The following is a 22,552-nucleotide window of genomic DNA, read 5'->3' as shown; positions in this document are numbered from 1 at the left end:
GCGAGTTTATTGATAAATATTACTCTGGCAAGTTTATATTCCATGAAACTAAAACAACAATATTTTGAATTAAAAAAAAGTGTTTTGAACAAAACAAGTATTTACAATCTAAAATATCACAAGTTACATTAATGTTACAGTAAGATTATGCATACAATCATTCTATAGCACAGTGACTGTTTGTATTCAATAATCTATCAACATCGGTCAGCCAAAATATTAGTCTATCTAAATAGCCATTATCTTGTTTGTAACTCAAGAGTAACAACTGAATATGTTGGTATGCCATTGGTTGCTCCAATAAGTGTGCCAAGTGTACATCTCTTAATGATAGAAGTTTTATAAATATTATGGTAATCATAGTCCACTGAATCGGCTTAAACATTATATTATTTGCTTTCAATTTGAATGTGTTTACCAAAAGACGCACCTCTGTGCTTATGGCCAAACTTAATAAACCTAGGCACCTCAAGATGTCCGGTAGGGTCTTATTTAAATGTTGACAGACTATTCGTCTACGTAATGCATTTTGAGAATTCTTGTCTACTAATGGCAAAGCTGTGAAGTTCTCATCTGATTGTGTGTTCTTTTCTTCAGGCTCTGGTTCAGGTATTTCAGTTTGACCAGCAAAAAACGCCTTTACTTTCAATTGTATTTTCTTGCTTTCTTCCTGTAGTATAGTGTAATCTGGCAGCGGTTTCATTTCCCTTTGCATTGTTTTGGCATCATAACGTTTGTCTTCTAATTCGAGCATATTAAGTTTTCTGCATAAAGCTTGGTATTGATCATAGGCTGTGGAATTGTAGAATGTACCTTTTGTAAAATTTTTCAGATATTCTTTCACACTGTCTTCTTTATCTGATACCATTTCTCTCACTTTCTCTTCGCCATAGAGAAAAATTAATGTGTCTAAAGTAAACCATTCTGCTAGACATTTTTCCACTTCTACAATTAATACAGTCACTAATGGCTTTTTCTCTTTCTTTTTTTCTTGAGATAGAGATGAGCTTGCGTTATTTTGTTCATCCTTTGCACTTAGTAAAGTCAAATCAATTTTCTTCTCAGGTTTTTCTATGATATCTCCGACAATGTTCATTGGATTGTATACTGCTTTTTTCATTTTATCAGTATTTTCAGACTTCACTGATACAGGACAAGATTTTTCCTGTAGATACTTTTGTGTTTGAACAGAATTTGATTCTGAATTTAAGATATAGGATTTCCCTTCTGATGCTTTATTTACGCTGTCTTTATGCTTCATTTCTTTTTCATCCAGTTCAGTACTTTCTGTACTTAATTTAAAGTTTTGTTCATTTTGCTCCTCAGTAGCTTTATTATATACATCATCTTTACCATTATTTGATGCCATATCTCTAAGAGTAGCTTTTACAAAACCATTGGTAACTACGAAAGGCTTGTTTTCAAGTTCTACTTTCACTCTGTCAATTATTGACACATCAATCTCCTGTCCCATGCAACCATCTGCCGAATTCATTGGTAATAAATTAAATTGTGGGATTATCTCATATTCTCTAAACCAAAGCGGGCTTGTTAGCATCTGCTTTTTAATGTGCATGGCAGATTTATAACAACTATTACTGCAAAAGCTTTTTCTAACTGTAATATCATATACTTTGTTCGTTTTCATGGAGATTCGGTATTTTTGCTTCGGTATGTCTTTCTTGGATAATGTGTTCGAGCAGAGCGGGTAACCACATAGACTTATGATTGATCGTTCTTCAATAACATCTTCGAAATGAGACTGGTTTAGGTCTGGTAAGCATTTGAGGAAATAAACTTCGTTTATGCTATTTTCTAGAAAACTTTCAACTATATGTTGCGCTTTTGAGTTACACTCTCGTTTCTTAATTATCGCTTGTTGAATTTGTTCTTTCGTGAGGTCTTCTATTGTTGTAGGTTTTTTTTTAGGAGGCTTCACGTTTGTTTCCATTTTATTCATAAAATTGTTATTTTTATTTCAGATCAGAACCATAGTTATTTTTTTTGGTACAATTTTTCCTTATTAGGAAAGGCAAAAGGATCTAAGCCCATAAGCCTTGTCTGTTCCATGAACCGTAGATAATACACTTAATATATTATGTTAATTCCATGGAGTTAATAAGTACCTACAACGTTAATTCACACAATGCTTTTTCTTTCATGTTAGCAAAAGTCAGATGTCAATTTCATTTCACTCAGAAACTCAGAACTCAGGTTGGGAGTAGGTTACGTGTCTAAATCTATGGTTAGTATTAGATTTTTTTTAAATTGGATTGGGTCCTAGACATGCATAGATTATGTAAATGGAATAGACTGAACTGATTTCCTCAACATATTCTGGTACTATTATTTACCCTGTGCATTATTAATGGCGGTCTGGTTAGTCGTCTCTCAAGGTTAAGCTTTATTTACTAGTTCCTCAGTCCGTCGGACACGTCAGTAAATCTTAAGTCTTTTAATCCACAATTCCGGTAACCATAATGATTTAATTATGAAATCATCAAGTTGTAACCGTTTTATTTTTGATTGCCTTATGCTGAAGCAATTTTAAAATCTATATCAGTAGATGGGATACAGCTCGCCTACTGCTGAATAGTTTTCATATATAGACTAAAGTATGAATGAACTCACGTGGAAATATTAAGCCGAATTGTTTATTTCGAAACGGTTCTTCAACTATTCAGAATAATTCGAAAAGCTTTGGTTTTGTTTGTTTGATTTATCTGTTCCGCTCGGCTGGACAATATCTGTCCGAAACTATAAGCCTACAAAGTTATTACGGATTGGACTGGCGTCGTTTAAGCGTTGGACATGATATTATTTAATAAAACTATTAAGATCCAGGATATACATTAACGGATCAGTAGTATAGTACTAGACAATACTTGCGTACTAGGTACACACATCCATAATGATCCATAGTATTTTAGTCTAGTATTTATTAACAGACTTGTCTATTTGACAATTCATTTGTATGATTTGTATTTTGTATTAATTAGAAATTGCTCTCAGACTCGTCAGTTAGGCTTTAATTTGGTATACAATTTAAAATCATAATTTATAGTCAGATGCAATATTTGTAGCTGACCCAAAAGTGGGTGAAAAAAATTAAGTTTCAAAAGATAAGAGCGCGCCTGTTATGATAAAGTTATTTACTTTTATTTTTAAAATTATCAATGAGTTAGATAACGTTGTTGGTGTCGAACGATATGAAAATTGCATTTGGTAAATAGAAATGGAACGCAGCAATTTGAAGTGGACAATACAGTTTAATTGATAAGTAGTAGGTAAGTGCTACGAACACTGAATCATATTTAAAATTATTTTGAATGTAATGAACTAGAGTCCTTATTGATACCTGTATTTTAAAGCGCTTAAACAAAAATGCATAATTTTTTTTTTTTTAAACTTACAAAAACTTGGTATTCATATGCCAGTCTTATTTTAGTTACAATGTTCTATACTAGTTTTATTTTTATTGCCCTTGTAGGCAGACGAGCATACGGCCCACCTGATGGTGAGTGGTTACCGTCGCCCATGGACTTCAGAAATGCCAGGGGCAGATTCAAGCCGCTGCCCACCGCTAAACTATACTAGTGCTTCACTTAATAAAATTGTGAATTAAGAACATTAAGGATTTTTCCTACTTACAAAGTAATGACTAATGTGAATAATTATTTCTTAATTATGTAATTAAACCAACAAATATTCACTTCACCAGATCCACTAGAATTTCTCCTATTTGATAATATTTACTTATGAAGATTTAGCTTAACAGGCTCTAATTTATTCATAGAAATACGATTATAAAATATATAAAGCAAAACATAAAGCCCTACTTTAAAAACTAGTATATATTGAGAAGTTGAAGCCTAAAATAGAATATAACACAAAGGACCCAAATGGTACATCCCAGTTCATATTACACATATATTAGTTTAAATTTTAAAACATTGAGCGCTACTATAAACATAATTTTCACATTCAATATAAAAATAAACTATTTAAAATTTAAGTATAAACATACTGGAATTTAAAAATCAATCCATAAATATACAATACTCAAATCACCCAGTATGAGTTTATGTAAGAGTGGCCCCAATTTTTGTTTTGTTTTGTAATTGGTGGTTTTCTTAGTCTTTATTAACCAAAAAATCATGGCATTCCATTTTATAATCTTGGTTAATTTAAAAATCCTGATTCTGAATGACTTCATAGCATTGGAAGAATAGCCACTCTATCCTCTCCTCACATTATGTTGATAGTGGCTGAAACAGCTAGGAGAGTGCTAGGAAACTCTGCTGACATGCAATAAATGGTTTATTCTAAGTTCTGCAAATATTGCTGATGTTAAAGACTATTGGTAAACTGAATGCATCCATGTTTACCTATGGCTGTATTAAAAATAAATTCAAACTGAAGAATTGACAAGACAATCACATGAATCATATCAATCACAATGGCCTGTGATTAGTATACAAAATTTGGTCAACATTTTATGAAAGATAACTGTCCATTGTTCCCAGTATTGTTTTAAATTAGATTCTATAAACTAAAAATAGTATAATACAAGGCTTAATACTATCATTCAGCTGCTTGAGAACTACTGTAAGTGATTTTAGTGTGATTCAGTATTTTTAAACAAAATTTGCTATTAAGTGAAAATATTACCCATATTTCTCCTATGGTACTTAAAAATAATAATAAAAAATCCTCATATTGATTTAAGTAAAATAGATAACCTTTTTAAAAAAAAATCTGATTTGAATTATTTTGGATTTGCTATCTGTGCACACACACGCAATAGCCGCTAGAGTCTGATTTGCTTATTTAAAGGGTAAATTTACATTGACATTGAAATATACAACTCTGATGTACATATTTACTTAAGTAAACATTTGAAGAACTGGGTGCTTTATGTCTAATTGCATCTTAGATTTAAGGTATCTTATTTATTTAGAAATTTTATTAAATTATAAGAATTTAGAACAAGAAACACGCAAAACTTATAGAGCTCTATTAAAGAACTGAGTAGTGTGTTCTAATACAAATCAAACAAACAATAAAGCTTCAAAATTTTCTGAGATACTTCTTCTGTTTTAAATGAATTTTATCATTATTTCTTTAAAATCTCACAAATTCATCAGTCTCAAAATATGATTTCCAATTATGTACTATGGATATCGAAAACTGATGTATAATTATATCAATATAATATATAAATTAAAAATGTGTATCAACACCCAGTGACCCAGACAACAAAATTGTTCATCACATGAATGTTTGCTCAAAGTGTGAATCGAGCCATGACCAGCAGTCAGGGTTGCTGTTCACTGCTTCACCAGTTGAGTAGAATGAAGTTAGAATAAATTACTGTTCGACTATAGTAAAAAATATGAAGTTGGCTTTCAAATACCATTTTCCCATCCATCATCATCATCATCATAGTACACCCACTCATTACGGATCCTCCCGATCAATTAACGGTGCTTTTAGATACCACAAGCGCCGGTCACCGTCCTCGTCGAACCCGTCGCTTGCGACGAAGGGCTCGACGAGCGAATTGATCCATAGACACAGCCCACTGAGTTTCTCGCCGGATCTTTTCAGTGGGTCGCGTTTCCGATTCTGCGAAGCATTGCTCTTGCTAGGCATGTGTTAGCATCATTCCGGTTTGAGCCCCGTGAAATAGCTTCTCAAGGCAATCTGCTTAGGTAAAAAAAAACACCCACTTTATTTCTTAGGGTTTGTGAGTCTTTTTTTTTCTTAATATTAGTACTTAATTTGAACCCTGGCTATCTTTCATTCTGATACCCAGCAAGGGTCTCCGCTTCGGCGATATAAAGTGTAGGCTACGCTGTAAAGCTACGGCGGAAACAACTTTAAAAAAAGTGAACACCTCTCACTGATTACTCTAGAGAAAAACCGCTAAGATGCACATGTGGATGTGGTTCGGTTACGACCTCGGAGACTTCCTGTTCTCCGGCCTAATCATCAGCACGCGGTGGGCGTTCGCCCTAACCTGGATCGCGCTGTTCTTTGTGGCACTCCTGTTCGAAGGTTCCAAGGTACGGACAAAGCTTTTAGATCTTGTCTTTTTTTTTTATTGTTTAGATGGGTGGACGAGCTCACAGCCCACCTTGTGTTAAGTGGTTACTGGAGCCCATAGACATCTAAAACGTAAATGCGCCACCCATCTTGAGATATAAGTTCTAAGGTCTCAAGTATAGTTACAACGGCTGCCCTACCCTTCAAGCCGAAACGCATTGCTGCTTCACGGCAGAAATAGGCAGGGTGGTGGTACCTACCCGCGCGGACTCACAAGAGGTCCTACCACCAGTAAGTCCCTCTTAGTAAGCGAATACATTGTAATGAAACGCCAGAGTGTGAAATTTAATATCAAAGATTATTGAACTAGCCGTTCATATTGAACTAATTTCAAAATAAAATTATATGAATATGGCCACTTTCGCTTAATTTATTAAGTAAGGAAAGTTAAATGAATTGACGACAGGGAAGTCGTCCGAGAATTTAGGATTTAATTCGTGTTAATTTCAATAAGTCAAAAGTTTTATAGTGTTTCAAATATTTCAGGTTTACCTAGCCAAAGTGCAGCGCGAGGCACACAACAAACTGTACCCATATAGATCGGATGAAAGACGAAACCTTCTTTGCGACAGGTAATTCTATTTAACAATAGATACTCCCGATCAAAACGGCGTTAGATTTCTGACGAATATGCAGTCCAGTGAGTTTCGCGCCGGGTATTCTAAGTGGGTCGCGATTTCGATCCGGGGATAGATTCTGCGAAGCACTCCCCTTGCTAGGTCTAGTGTTAGCAAATTCTCTTAGGTTGAGTCCATGAGCTCACCCATCCGTCCGATTGTAGTTGGAATAGCCCCTTAGGCTGCCAGCGAATAGGTAGGGGGGAAAAAATGACCATGCAAAATTGCGTTTTATTAGCTTCAGGTACGTTTGGTTTTCGTATAGAATACTATTGTGATCTCGTTATCGAATTGAGAGATTGTGTTCTGTGTGCTTAGTGCGAGTTTTTTAACGTTCTCGATAGCGTAAAAGTTAACTCAAAGTATGGAGTTGGAACAGCGCCCCTACCGGCAAACTTAGGCAAACGTTCCAACTCCATACAAATTTAAGTTCACTTTTACGCTATCGAGAGCATTAAAAACACACTATCACAATTGCGGTATCTATGGGCTACAGTAACCACATCGCATTGGTTGTCAAAAAATAGTTTAATGAAAAAAAACGTGTGAAATTAAAAAAGGTCTATATTTGGTTATCATAATGAGTTATCTATATATTAATACGTGAAGCAAAAACTTTGTATCCCTTTTTACGAAAATTCCGCGGACGGAGGAGTATGAAATTTTCCACACTTATAGAGAATATAGAGAAGAAGTACACAATGCTAATATTTTTTTTAAATAATGCATAAAAGATACATTAAATCAATAAAAAAAACATCACACACACTACATACCATGTATTTGACGCACACACGCATGCGTCATACTATTTATTGTCAAACTTTTGTTCTTGACGTCTGTGGTCAAATTGAGAATAGATTAAACATTGTTTGTCTTTGTTAATATTTTTTATAGTGTAGTCTTGGCGAAATTTGCGATTATAGAAGTTTAAAATACAATCATAATAGTGTACAAACTTACAATTCCAATTGATTATAGTCGAATTTCGACTACTGCGGGACCTCTAGTAATCAAATAAATAACTGGGAACAAATTACGCACGGTCGTCCGGTCCCAAATTAGTATTCCCTGTGTTATGGGTATCAGAGGCTGACATACATATTTACGTTTAAATAAATACATATACATATAGATAATAATCATCCAGACAAAGAGCAAACAAACATGTTTATCAAAATTTTGTTTGCCCGATGCGGGAATTGAACCCACGATCATCGGCGCAACAGTTAGAGGTCGCTAACTACTGTACTATCGAGTCAATCATAGTTAAAAAGTAAAAGTATTATACATAATATATGTATTTTAAAGCTAAACCTTTTGTTTTTTATTAACTTTATTCGATACATTACATCGAGGTCAGTCGGTTTAATTTATTCTAGATCGGGCGTTGTCCGGAACTTGGTATAATGCACGGAAAAATTGTAATTCTATTAGTTTTGTGAAAGTTTGAAACGAAACTAGGTTGGGCGGACTCGTTTAGTTCAGTGCGTTAGTAACACAGAGCGACCTCATTCCTCCAGTTGGTAGGAGACTTTCAACTGTTTGACTACTGAACATCAGACGAAATGGTTCAAATCTATGCAATTACCTCAAGCACCGGTCACCGTTCACGTCGAAGCTTGCGACTCAGGGTTCAGTGAGTAAATTAACCTATAGACACAGCCCACTGAGTTTATAGTCTGATTTTCTCAGTGAGTCGCATTTCCGATCCGGTGGTAGATTCAGCGAAGCACTGCTCTTGCTAGGGCTAGTGTTAGCAACGTCGTCAGGTTTGCGCCGCGAGAGCTCACCTACTCGTTCGATTACGCTGGCATAGCCTCTCAAGGCTTACCAGCTTAGGTAGGGTAAAAAAAACCTTAAATACATGATTTAAGGTTGGTTACAGTTTTGTTTATGTCGGACATTACGTCTCAATGCCCTTGAGGCGGTATTTCGAACCTTAATTATATTGGAATGTCATTGCCCCACAGCTTACATCCTTTATAATATTAATAGCGGTCATGGCCGTTCGCGCCCATACACTTTTACTAATCGAACTAGTTCATGCCACGGCTGTTCAAAATACGTAGTAAAAGTTAATTGAGTTATTAAACAAACGATACACATTCGACGTCAGTAAATTTAAGAATTTATCCTGTGTTACAGGTTTAATCTGCGTTATAAGTTTCTCCTGTGTACAAAATCCTAACTAGTCTAGCTTAAAATCAGAGTAAACTAAAATATGGCATATGGGAAAGTGTACACAGAAAAGAGATTTATTACTTTTGTTTGACACATGTAGAGAAAATTAATATCCGAGCGCTATTTTTAGTTTATCTTTGCCGTGTTCACCGACAGAGGTTAACAGATTTTTTTTTTTTTTATTGCTTACATGTCCCGAATAGCATAGAATTTAAATTTTATTGATAAATAAGGCTTATAATTTAAAATATTGTTCATTAAAATGACATTACGAGTTCGTCACAAGCTTAAATCACGAAAGCTTCAAAAACGGTAAACTAATGCGCGGAAAATTTAAAACTGCATTTAAAACATTCGGTTTTGTCGTTTGCAAATCGATTCTACTTTGATTTCTTATAAGTCTACAACTAGGAAATTCAGTATTATTTACGACTTTGCAAACTATGATCAAAGCAATAACTATAAAAAACATCCATATCATTTGAAGCTTTGCCCAAGGATGAGGCTCATGTTAAGGATTTTTTCTTTTGAAATGATTACGTCCACAATTTTTGAAATCAAATTGAGCGTAACTCAATCTACGATAACAATCATATCATCAACTCTATCTTTATAGTTGATCTGTAATAAATAGTGAATTTTTCGCTTGAACTACACAAGTATATTATTATGTTTATTGTTGAAATAAAATAAGTAATTATTATTGTAATAAAAGATCACATTAGTTGTTTATCGAGCCATAGTTCTGATCATACATGATTAAGATCGTGTGATATTTGCCGCATTTTAATATTATATTATATTATTTTTACACAATAATGTAATTTAAGGCAAGAAAATCTTTTATTCAAAAACAGACGGTAGTAACAAAATATTCAAATGTCGCATCAGAACTGTAATAAACGTCGGAAATAATAAGAGCAAGATTAAACCTGAAAAATAGTTTCAATTTATTATATTGCTCTTGTAGGTAGACGAGCATACGGCCCACCTGATAGTGAGTGGTTACCGTCGCTGGTGGTCGTCAGCAATGCCGGGTCAGGGTCAAGCCGCTGCGTACCGTTAATTATGCCTACAATACGCGAAAACCGAACCAAAACTTTATAAATTTTCAATTATAAATGGTATATGAATATTTATGTTCATTTTGTTATTGCCTACCAGTCTACCTGATTTATATCTGGTATTAAGGATGCTTTCGACTTTTCGTCTTTAAGAGAAAGGATACCGATTATATATTCAACCACACTAATAAGAATTTCACTCTTTTTTTTTTCCTACCTAAGCTGATAACCTTGAGAGGCTATTTCAGCGTAACCTTAACTAGTAGGTGAGCTCACGGGGCTCAAACCGAAATGATGCTAACACTGAACCTAGCAAGAGCAGTGCTGCGTAGAATCTACCACCGGATCGGAAACGCGACCCACTGAGAAGATCCGTCGAGAAACTCAGTGGGCTGTGTCTATGGAATTTTACTACAAGTCTAACAATGTAGCGCGCCATTTATTTCGTTAATGTATTTCAATAACTGGCAACACCGTGCGAACGTATTATCTGTGGTGCGAACGATGAGCTTAATGATGACGAGAACAGTCTCACAAAATTTTGGGAGACTGACTATTCATCTTTATCTGAAATACATTTGAATTGTTATTTGCTTAAAGTATAAATTATGAGGCATTTTTTTTATATCGTCTCAGGAATGTCTGACTATATCTACCGAGCCGATGTTCGTTGGGCGTATTTAAGGCTTCTAAGAAGTATGAATAACTGCGATTCAGTGACTTGGGTCATTTGCAACGTACTCGTGCTTGTAAAATTGTTGTAAAAAGCACTTTCTTCTAGTGCAGTGGACGGATATCGACAGATGTTCCTTCAGTCACAGCCCACTGAGTTTCTCGCCGGATCTTCTCAGTGGGTCGCGTTTCCGATCCGGTGGTAGATTCTGCGAAGCACGGCTCTTGCTATGGTCCGTCGTGTTAGCAACGTCGTCAGGTTTGAGCCCCGTGAGCTCACCTACTAGTTAAGGTTACGCTCAAATATACTGTCAAGGCTATCAGTGTAGGAAGGAAAAAAAAAGACGGATGTTGATTGTAAAGACTACGACGGTAAAAAAGACCGATGTTGATTTAAGACTACAAACGTAATAAATATTAAAATAATTGACTGTAGAGAGCGAGGGGCCATGGAGCCGACAACTAGCCGTAACACCACCACAGCGCAGGTCAGCAGATGGGGGCTAATTAAAGTGAGGTGAGTATTTATGTTAGGAATATTATTTTTTTGCTTAGCACCTACTGGTTAGGACGTCTTGTAAGCCCGCACGGGTAGGTACCACCACCCCGCCTACATCTACCGTGAAGTAGTAATGAGTTTCGGTTTGAAGGGTGGGGCAGCCGTTGTAACTATACTGAGACCTTAGAACTCATATCTCAAGGTGGATGGCGGCATTTAAGTTGTAGATGTCTATGGGCTCCGGTAACCACTTATTACCAGGTGGGCTGTGAGCTCGTCCACACATCTAAGCAACAAAAAAAACCTATGTTGTATTTAATCGAGTCGAAAGCTTTTGACTGATCGAGGAAACACGCATACACCTGTTTTTCTTTCTGAATAGCTTATTAACCTTTTTTGAGTGCTGAGCTTATTTTAACATATTTTGCAGAAATTGCTAAAGGATTTTTGAAAAATATATGCTTGAAAACGTTATACATTTGCGCGCGCTAAAAGATGTCCGTCGTATGAAACCGCGCAAGTAGTCGGTATTCCGACACTTTATACGCATTGATAGAGTCGATCTATCGACGAATCGAGATGAAAGGGTTAAATTAGTTTATCACGAATCAGCAATGTATAGCGAAATCGAACGTTTCTTATAGGCTCTCGCTTGTTTGGGGTTATCATAGGTTTTAACTGGCCGCATATTGTCAGGGCGTTGGTGAACGCGCACCAGTCGGTCGTGTTCCTGGCGCACAACGTGGTCGGCTACCTGCTCATGTTAGCGGTCATGGTGTACAATGTGCATCTGTTGCTAGCCGTCGTTTTCGGAATGATGCTCGGTACGTAGTCTGATTTAGCTATATCGTAAAAAAAAACTTCCCAGTAGTGGATACCTACGTGTTTACTTCATCATCGTCATAATCTTTGGTCTGTAGTCTATAATTTACAGATCAATTTTGTAATAATATCTTAGTATAAAAATATCGGCATCGACTGGTACTTAATACATCAGTAGAAAAGTCGTCGTGGCCTAAAGGATAAGACGTCCGGTGCGTTCGTACCTAGCGATGCAACGGTGTTCGAATCCTGTAGGCGGGTACCAATTTTTCTATTGAAATACGTACTTAACAAATGTTCACGATTGACTTCCACGGTGAAGGAATGACATCGTTTAATAAAAATCAAAACCGCAAATTTATAATTTGTATAATTACTGGTGGTAGGACGTCTTGTGTCGCGGGTAGGTACCACCGCCCTGCCTATTTCTGCCGTGAAGCACTAATGCGTTTCGGTTTGAAGGGCGGGGCAGCCGTTGTAACTATACTGAGACCTTGGCGGACCTCTAAAGTGACATGCTAAGTTGATTTTTTATTAATTTTATGTATTTATGGGTGACCGAACTCACAGCTCACCTACCTACCACGTTAAAATGGGAATGGCGCCACTCAATACTTACGAAGCATTTGAGAAAAAACCACAGACAATGCCAAGTTTAATAAATAACGTCATAGACAATTAATGATTATTTTTCGTCACAGGATACTTTTTATTCGGCCCGAAATTAACACGACTACAGATGCAATGCCACAGAACGAAGAGAGTGGTTATATGTACACCGGAATGTGACGATACAGGTATGAAATCATTACCTATGAGAGCTTATACAAGAATACATTAATGAAATGAAATTAGTTTCAATTTAAATCTTTCTTATGCATGATTTTCTTTTTAGCTGTTTTAAAGCATATTGAATAAAGCTATGGAGCTATGGGCTAATATGGAAAAACATTTTATGAATAAAAACTTAACATTATACAGAAATATTAACTAACGGCTGTAGACAAGCGCTCTGACTAAAGAGGATTTTTGCTAGAATGGGGTTTTGTTTTGCTTTACATTGAGAAAATATAGTAATAGATTCAATTGGAAACAAATAACACAACACTATGTATAAATAGACATATATGTTTGAATTATATATACTGACATGACTGAGGGCTGGTTGAATCGATACTAAATTACCTCACAGTTTGAGGTTTTTACTGCGGGGGAGGTTTTAGAAACTTTGGAACACACGCAAATTCACCTTCAAACGAGGCTTGTGGAGAGTATTAAGCGGTAGGCAGCGGCTTGGCTCTGCCCCTGGCATTGCTGACGTCCATGAGCGACGGTAACCACTTACTATCAGGTGGGCCGTATGCTCGTCTGCCTGCTAGGGCAACAAAAAAACCTAACTAATCTTCGGCCATAGAGTCCCACATATCCCACACGCCACTTCTTCACGGGATCCTCATAGGTTCAGTTATTGTTATTTCCTATGTAGGGGCAAGGTGTCATCTTCGAGCTCCCATTTTTATTGATATTTTGTGAGTCAGTCCTCTTGTAACAGCGATTTACTAAGGACTTAAAAAAAAGTCTGTTGTTGTACATTGCAGCGACCAAATACAAGTTTATTAGATTTCGGAGGATTTTAATTATCGGGGAAACGGGCTCGGAGGTTAAGTAAAAAAAAAACAAAAAAATGACTGTATTTCTAGCAAAATCTATTCAATTCATGATGCAAAATAATATGCGTTTTTTTTATAATAGCATGTATTTAAAAAAAACACCTCATTCGTTCAGAGGCTTGTACCGCTTTGCTGGTCTATTGAATAAATAAACGGAATGTTTCCCCATACAAGACCGGTGTAACACCGAGAAATGCACGTGGGAGGTCTGCGAGGGAAAGCTCTGCAAGGAGCTGGACGGCCTCGAATTGCAGCAGACAGACACGACGCTCTCGAGCGACGCCTACCCGCCGGGAAGCTACTAGGCTAGCAAGGTGCCGTAGGAGGTCTCTCTTGTTCAACACCGCAATTTTTTAATTTCGATTTTTTTTTTAGTTTTTCATAGTGCAGTCTTTTTTTTAGTTTTCTTTTTTTTATTTAGAAATTGTTTTTTTTTCTCCTTCAGTAACTAACTAGTGATGATTTTTTTAAAGTTTTTCATAGTGCAGTCTTTTTTGAGTGAATTAGTTTGCTTTTGTTTTAAACTTAGAAATATATCTTTTTTCTCTCTCTGTAACTAAATAGTGATTGTGACTACATCAGATGTACCAGGGTAGCATGTAGCTGTAGGAGGTCGTATCGTTTATAACATTAAAGTTTCTAGTGTTGAAGATTATGATTTTGAATAAAATGTATTGTGTAGGTATTTGGTATTTTGTATTACTTTAGAAATAGCTTTGTTGGTAGTAACAAACTAGTGATTTTTCGTAGTTAAAAGTGCTAGAATCGCATGTAGCTATATGTCCTATTGTCATTTGAGTTTCTAGCTTTGGAGTGTTTTTTTTTTTTTTTGTGAATTCGTTTATTTTTTAGTAATTAATGTTTTGACCCAAGTTAAGTACCAGGCTAGCATGTAGCTATAGGAAGTCTTATCATTGACACGACTGGCTTAGATTCTCAATTAATGTACGTTATATTTTTGTTATTCTAGTCTTGTTTCGTGCCATTATTCGTTGACGCTCGTAGTAAAGGGTAACCATTATTCTAATGCGGGACCAATACCAGTAATGGAGGATTTTCCCGTAAATATGTTTAATGACCTCGAAAGGTAAACCGTACTGTCGCCGGCAGCTAACCTTAGTACAATAGCTTTATTTGAAACTAGCTGACCCGGCAGACTTCGTAGTGCCTCAATCGATAAATAAAAGACCTAAACTTTTGTATAAAATAAACTTAAAATAAACAAAAGGAATCCGCCAGACGGGGAACCCATCAAAGGAAAAATAAAATTGTTATTTTTATTTAATTCCGAGCATTTTCATTCATTTATCTGCCTTTTAAACCTTCTCTGGACTTCCACAAATAATTCAAGACCAAAATTAGCCAAATCGGTCCAGCCGTTCTCGAGTTTTAGCGAGACTAAGGAACAGCAGTTCATTTTTATATACAGTCAAACCTGGATAAGTGAGAAAACTCTCTAATGAGAGTAATATCCAGAACCCGTCATTTTAAGCTCCCAAAACCTCTATTAGCGGGAAACAGAAACCTGTGTAAGAGAGAGTCGTTTTTCCCTCATGGACCTCCGTAAGTGAGACTGCTATTTATCAATACCTCTATTAGCGACAGTCGAGCTTTCTTTATTTATATTATTTAGGAGGAACAAATGACAAAACAAATTACAAATTTAACATCTGCTATTTTATGACTCCTTCTTAACTTCCGTGGAACTTCCTACCATTGTTTTTGTATTTTTTTCTCGTCAATATTGAACCTATTCTATTTCGTGGAACTAAATAACGTTGTTATTTTATCGCATTCTTTTCGAATGGACACGTGTGCCTGTGTACCGTCCTGTTTGTCGGACTTACTCAGTTTATCGTTAATCAATTGCAAAGGAAAGTTCTGTTCTGCATCATGTAAAAACGGAAAATTAAGTACTGTCATTAAGTGATAAACTTAAAATAGTGGATGCGTTTGAATCCAGAAAATCGCGAAATGAAATTCAGAGGGATCATTAGCGAGAAACTCGGATTAGTGAGAAACCTCTATAAGCGAGAATGAGATTGTGCTCCCTTGAACTCATCCAGGTTTGACTGTATATAGATAGATAGAAGATAAGTTAACAAGTTGAACGCCCCGATAGATATCATGCCTCCACGGTACCCTAAGGCCGTTTCATGTCAAAGATCGTCCAAAAATCGTTGAAGTGCTTTTTTGTAATAATTGTCAAGGAATAACTCAAAACTAAAAGGCGAATTATGGAAATAGTGACTACTCAAGTTTTTCTGAGAGATGTCAAATGGGACACACACCTGTTAAAACAATATATCATGGCCTTGGATATATTGGAGTATTGGAGTACCAACTTAAGTTCGTATTCTTATATAAGAAAGCTCTGAAAGTGTCGCGCCGCATTAGAATGCGCCATGCTAGACGCGGCACTAGCAATAATATTGAAATAATCTATTATTTAAATATTGTTAATCTAAAGCCGCGTTTTCTCTGTATTTCAGTATATTCGCTGTAGAGTATTTAAAATTTCAATTTTAATACGCACATGAATCTATTATCCTGATCGAGTACTTGATTTTCAAACTTCTGTCTATTAAATTGTGTCCATTAACCAACATCTAATATATAAATACTTATGCTTTTATTTACTAAATAATACCGACATCAAAACGAATGTCTTATTTATTTATTAACACCTCATTGTTATGTAACTATTAAATAAACAATTCCTCTTACTTTCAGCCGAAACATCGACTCCACCTCTCCTGAATCACTCTGAGTCAGATTCGGACTTCTACAACTGCCAGACTCGCACTTGCATACAGCCGTCCCACTACTTTCCGTCCACGTCACAAGATGGCGCCAGTACCGAAAATAACGTAACCTGCCAGTACGGCGCCAAGAAATGCCCGTCGAAAGTTGCCAGAGCGAAAAAAGCCCAATGTCACAGTGAAAAAGAAGACAATTCAAATATAGAAGATACAAAACTACTAGTGAAAGAGCGCTCAGGCTGTTGCAAGTCGGAGCCGCCTCACGAGGAGAAATGTTGTAAAAAAGAAATTGTTGTAGTTCAAGAGCCTACGTCGTGCTGCAAGAAAGAGAAAGTAAGCGAGGAACAAGCACACGAGGAAACGAGAGAGAAGACCCCTCCGGTGACTTGCTGCAAGTCGAGCAGTACCGAGAGTCGCGAACAGATAGTTCATCCCTGAAGCTACCGTTCGCTGTAGAGTTGGGACAGACTGCTAATATTAATCGCCCTGTAAACGATCAAATTTGTTTGTCAAACTTTACGTTTTTATCAAACAACTAGCTGACCCGGCAGACTTCGTAGTGCCTCAATCGATAAATAAATGACCTAAACTTTTGTATAAAATAAACTTAAAACAAACAAAAGGAATCCATACGACGGAGGACAACTCAATGGAAAAACAAAATTGTTCTTTTTATTTAATTCCGAGCATTTTCATATGTATCTACCTTTTAAACCTTCTCTGGACTTCAACAAATAATTCAAGACCAAAATTAGCAAAATCGGTCCAGCCGTTCTCGAGTTTTAGCGAGACTAACGAACAGCAATTCATTTTTATATACATATATAGATAGCATAAACGATCAAATCAAAGGTCAAACAAGTTGTTAACTTGCCCGCAGATTCGATTTTCTCCTTGCCGTAACGAGACGTCGTGTCGAGCAACGATTGAGATCTTGTTTGACAAACCCCCCCATACACCTTCAAACTTGTTTGTCAAACACGCCGTCAATCAAGATATCCATCAAACCAGTCAAACACGTACTGTTTGACAAACGCGTCAAACACACTGTCAAATAATTTGACAAACAATTTGATCGTTTACAGGGCGCTTTATAGTAAACAGGGACGACAGTGTAATAATGCCTTGACGCGACTCATACCAAAGTTAAGGAATTTATGATGTATTTCTAAAAAGCAATATTATAAACAAATATTTTTGCTCAATAGTTATGTAACTGTGACAAGTATTATTGTTTTAAAAAAATGCCTATATGTAGTTGTATATTTGACATATTATTATATCGAGAGGTGAAAGGCTATTTGGTTTAAGCGACATTTATCTTTGTAAAAATGCGTTTTATTTGGTACTAGCGACCCATTCCGGCTCCGCTCGGGTCTTTAACAAAAATTTCAACGATATTTGACGTTGTTTTATTTTTTTTAAATAACAGAACACTTATTGCGCCATAACTATCATAGTTAGAAATAATATGTCGCGACACTTTTTGTAAATATTAATGTGTTCTACAAAGTCGTAGTACATTATTTTATTCTATCATCAATAGTTTTCGTAGGGCACGCGATGTAAAGAATATTTTAGGTAATTTTTTACACCTTGAGTTACATTATTGGAATTTTAGTAAGGATCCCTATTTTTTTTCTTCAAAAAACATCATAAGCTATGTTACTCGGGAATAGTGTAGCTTTCAAACAGTGAAAGAATTTTTCAAATCGGTTCAGTAGTTTCGGAGCCTATTCAATACAAACAAACAAATCATTCCTCTTTATAATATTAGTATAGATTAGCATCAACAGTTCGATGTTTTTAATTGAGCTTCAATTAAGTTTACTGCGTTGAAATAGCTGAAGAAGTTTTTTCTTATGTAATTTTTTCAAAATTTTAAATCTTAAATGGCTCTCCTGTAAAGTTACAAAAATGTCGTTTAAACCAAATAGCCTTACTTCACCCATCGATACTTTATTTGAATGAATGCTGTTGTTATTGTTTTGTTTAAATTTTCTTATCTGTGATTGTACCTCCATGCGACACACCGCCGTGTTCAAAGACTGTCCACATTGTGAAATCTATTTCGTACATGTCAAACAATTCTGCCATGTTTTATTTATGGAAATATAAAAAAAATATATGTATATGTGCCTAGTCCAGTTCTTGTTGCTTTTAGTTTGTAGTGTACCTGTATTAGAATTTATTTTTTATATTACCAAATGGTGTAGTTTTCTTGTTTTAGTTTTGTAGTATTAGCTAACGTAGACTAAATTGGTTATCGGTCATGACCATATATATTTACAATGTTAACTTTCCTAAATTGTTTATTAGTTTAATTTCGGTTATTAAAAATCAGTGATGTATTGAAGTGCCTTACTATTTGTTTATAGTGTAACGCGTGTTTAGTTATAAATAAACTATATTTATTTAAATCGTTTTTTGGCTGAAACCTGGAACTTCAATGACTGCTGGACTAAATGTATCGATCCCTAAGATTGGAACACACGTGTCCTGGTCCATAACGACAGTATCAGTGGGCGGAACTGAGATGTTCGGAAGTAATCCTTTAAATTTAAAATTGAGCACAAAATCCGAATGATATACACGCCGTTTTTTTTATCCCTACCTATTGGTAGCCTAAGGAGTTATTCCAGCTACGCCCCGACGGGTAGGTGAGCAATGGTTTCACGGTTTCGACCTGAGAGAATCTGGTAGCACTAGCCCTACTTCGCAGAATCTATTACCGGATCGGAATCACAACCCACTGAGAAGATCCAGGCTGCTTTTGTGGGTTAATTCACTCGTCGAATTCTTCGTCATAACCAACGAGTTCGACGAGGACGAGCGACCGGTGTGCTCAGCGCGAGTTTTTTAACGTTGTCGATAGCGTAAAAGTTAACTCAAAGGACATGGGCCATTTTCGGCCCAGCTACTCGTGCTCTCAAGGAAATATCTATAGAAAAAAACATTTCATTCTTACATATCGGAACGTTTGCCGCTAGGGGTGCTGTTCCTACTGCATACAAATTTGAGTTAACTTTTACGCTATCGAGAACGTTAAGAAACTCGCACTAAGCACACAGAGTTTGAAGAGCCTAAAGCACCGAGAATGGTTCCGGGGGATCCAACAAGCCATGATGTTTCAGGCGACGCGACGTCGGCTTTCCGTTGACGCGCCCGTGCAAGTCTCCATCTCGACTGCGGACCGCGACCGAGAACTGGTTCACTTATTATATTATGTACTTTAAAAAAAACAATGCAAATTTCGAACATTAGAATAGTTTTTCTTTATTCATAATAATACAATAAAACTTTAAATGAATATAAAATAATGTCTTACAATCTAACTTACATCTAAATTATAATCACATTAATCCGGTGGGCGCGGCTGTGGGAGTCTGACAGAGATTCGCTGTATCGTGTATAGTGGTAAGTTTAACAAGTTTGACATAAAAGGTCTCTATTCTTCATAATATTGTTTAAACATGCTAGTATATCCATTCAAACCATGTTCTAACAGAAACTTCCATATAATTATACAAAAGTACAAATTTAAAAATCTATTCTTTTCAAGTACTTGGTGACTTTTAAACAACAATAAAGTGCTTTTAAATGTTGTTTATTAATTACACTAAACATTTTCTATAAAACATGTAACAGCTTTATACACTACGATCCATGAACATTGTATCAATAGTGATAAAAACAAGACTAATCAATTCTCAATGATCGCACAAGATTATCACAAGATGGGAGCTTTCGATGTCAACGCTTTATCAAAAGCTGCACTCCCATTGGTCGGTTCGTCACTTCGGACCACATCTGTAGGACTAGTAGCTAACATTACAGTAAATTGTTAGCGCAGAAAATTCACTGGTATAACAATAGGTGTTGGTATATGATTTTATTGAATATTTCAAGATGGCCTTATGGTGGCTCTTCTTAAATCTTATATTTGAGGTTCTCAACGCAAAATTGGCCAAACCTTGAACTACAATTCAGTTTTATGGTAATGAAAAAAAAGTTACTAAAATGATATCGAATGACAAATCATTATTTTTTAATTGTAATGATGCGTTTTGCGTTGACAAACTCATTCATGACGTCACCGTCATGAAGTATGTCTTTATGTGTATTCTAAAACAGCCGCGCCCTCAACTGCGAGGCTCTGAAGTCATTGGCGGCGAATGTGTACAAAGGAAACTGTACCTTATATTTTAGTGTATAAATACGTTATTTCTTGTCGTATTTATCTTAAGTTACCCCAGATTATATCAACGCATTTCTATAAAATCACAATAGGGTTGAATAATAGTTAAGATTATTTTTTTTATCATATTTTTGCAATGTTTTAGTGAAAACTACAGAATGGCATCAGTTTAACACAAAACCCCGCCAACGCCCGAACAAACGAGTACACTATAATAATCAATAAAATAAAATAAAAAACAAAATAAATATGGCCGATCCATACTTTTTTTTACAGTTTTGTTGTAAATTTCAGGGAATTCAATATTTCGTCGAAAAACTTCAACAATTACTTGATCATTTACAAAAGCAATCATGGAATCAGATTTCTATATTGATGTGCCTTTGGAAAACATACAGCATTGTATTATGAAGAAGCAGTGTGTACTTAGCTTAGATTCCTTGTCTATGTCCAACCATAGACCGTCAATTTAGTTCCATCTTTAGCCGCTAGGTGCTGCCAGCAAGTATAAAGGGAGCGCAGCCATCTTTGATCTTCATAGCGTTGTGTACTTTCGTACTGTGAAGTCGCAAGTCCACAAATATTTATTCGACTTCTTATTAATTGCAAAAAATATTTATTTTGTGTTTCTATGAGTGTTATTTTGCAATCATTACGAGTATTATTTACCAATCCTATCATCGGACGCCATGAATCACGCGTCATCTGTTGGAGGTGATGTTGAGTCAAGCTCCATAATTTCCGAGAGGGAAGATGTCCAGGCGAGACGCGATGGAGACGCCTCGCGTTCGAACAGCTCGTCAAGCGAAAAAGAACAAAAGGAGTCTCTGCGTAAGAAACGACGGGATTCAAAGGTAACGGTCGATCTTCGAATCGGCTCGTTATCCCACCAGGTCAGTGACGTTGTAAATCTAATAATGCATCAACTGTGTGTAACAATTGAATGTAACGAAAAATGTTGTAAACAAATTGATCTTGTCAATACGGAAATTTTGACAAAAACACAACAGATTTAAACTAATAATCTTTGTAACATAATTACTGAAAACTTTGACAAATCGTCTCCGTCGTACAAGTTACCCGTAAAAAGCGTTTTAAATTGTATACGGAAAAAAGGGCCGTATGTATAGAAATAACACGTCAAAGTTTAATTTCCGTGGTCTCTAACAAAGTATCCTGTTGCCAACGCACCACTCATTGAGGAATTTTTGTTTGATAATAGTAAATTGAAATCTATTCAGTCCCTCTGAGGGCTACAATCCTATTTGTCACGATCTCGTACAAAAGGTAAGCCAAACATTATAAACAATCATAGTCTGTAACATCTGGCACAATCCAGAGGGGGGGCAATTGAAGACACCGACGGGAGGCACTGAGTGCCACCAAAATTGTAATAATTTGTAAACCATGTATGGTTACCAAATACCGTAAAAAAAAAAAAAAAAAAAAAAAAACTACCTTTTTTCTGCGGAAGAAAAGCGACGGATCAATACGTCCAATTTTGGATCTTCGAGAGTTGAACAAGGTCGTAAAGATAAAACACCTAACTGTTTTCGGACACCTAGGTACCAAACTTTCTCCACCCAGGGGACTGGATGATAGAATTGAACATTTCTCAGGAATATTTTTCTAGTATCAGTCGCAAAATTTCGTCGATACTTCTTGAGGATCAGTACCAAGGTACCAGTATCAGTACCTCCAGGAAGGAATCGGTACCTTCTTATGAGTTAGTATGAAATGACATGCCTACCCTTCGGTCTGGCTTCAGAGCCACACCTTTTTGCTTCTATAACATGCGGGTCGCAGAGACCTTGCGTGCAAAGGGAACTCGAGTGCTAGTGTCTACTAGACGACTTCCTTTTTGGTCGACCAAGACAAATCCAAGTTGAAACTTCAGGCTGCAGAAGCTGTGAAGCTTTTGGATTAACCTTTTTTGCTTCCATAACATGCTGGGTC

At 36.1% G+C, this 22,552-nt stretch overlaps 2 protein-coding genes across 3 annotated transcripts; one reads left to right on the top strand and one right to left on the bottom strand.

The window, feature by feature from the left end:
- Positions 1–5: 5 nt before the first annotated feature.
- Positions 6–1,960, bottom strand: LOC101736051 (putative RNA polymerase II subunit B1 CTD phosphatase RPAP2). Its single transcript, XM_012692372.4, has one exon. It carries the CDS (start codon positions 1,958–1,960, stop codon positions 158–160), a length of 1,803 nt encoding a protein of 600 aa, XP_012547826.1. The 3' UTR covers positions 6–157.
- Positions 1,961–2,101: 141 nt separating this feature from the next.
- LOC101736188 (uncharacterized) lies at positions 2,102–18,818 on the top strand. Of its 2 annotated transcripts, none has more exons than XM_021349636.3 (7): positions 2,102–2,245; positions 5,919–6,068; positions 6,595–6,680; positions 11,082–11,162; positions 11,841–11,968; positions 12,668–12,763; positions 16,370–18,818. In XM_021349636.3, the coding sequence occupies exons 1-7, from the start codon at positions 2,243–2,245 to the stop codon at positions 16,834–16,836; spliced, it is 1,011 nt and encodes a 336-aa protein (XP_021205311.1). In that variant the 5' UTR covers positions 2,102–2,242; the 3' UTR covers positions 16,837–18,818. The 2 variants fall into 2 exon arrangements, with proteins under 2 accessions (XP_021205311.1, XP_004928681.1); XM_004928624.5 differs by lacking the exon at positions 2,102–2,245 and adding an exon at positions 2,917–3,287.
- Positions 18,819–22,552: the final 3,734 nt, after the last annotated feature.

Source organism: Bombyx mori, chromosome 15 (assembly GCF_030269925.1).
Source record: "Bombyx mori chromosome 15, ASM3026992v2".
NCBI lineage: Eukaryota > Metazoa > Arthropoda > Insecta > Lepidoptera > Bombycidae > Bombyx > Bombyx mori.
The sequence above is the reverse complement of the archived record's forward strand: the minus strand, read 5'-3'. Positions and strand labels throughout refer to the sequence as shown.

Excerpts from the sequence above, each read along its gene's own strand:
- LOC101736051 (XM_012692372.4), bottom strand. The coding sequence starts at position 1,960 with ATGAATAAAATGGAAACAAACGTGAAGCCTCCTAAAAAAAAACCTACA.
- LOC101736188 (XM_021349636.3), top strand. Across the intron at positions 6,681-11,081 it reads CGAAACCTTCTTTGCGACAG|AGAGCGAGGGGCCATGGAGC; the intron begins GTAATTCTATTT and ends AATTGACTGTAG. Across the intron at positions 12,764-16,369 it reads ACCGGAATGTGACGATACAG|CCGAAACATCGACTCCACCT; the intron begins GTATGAAATCAT and ends TCTTACTTTCAG.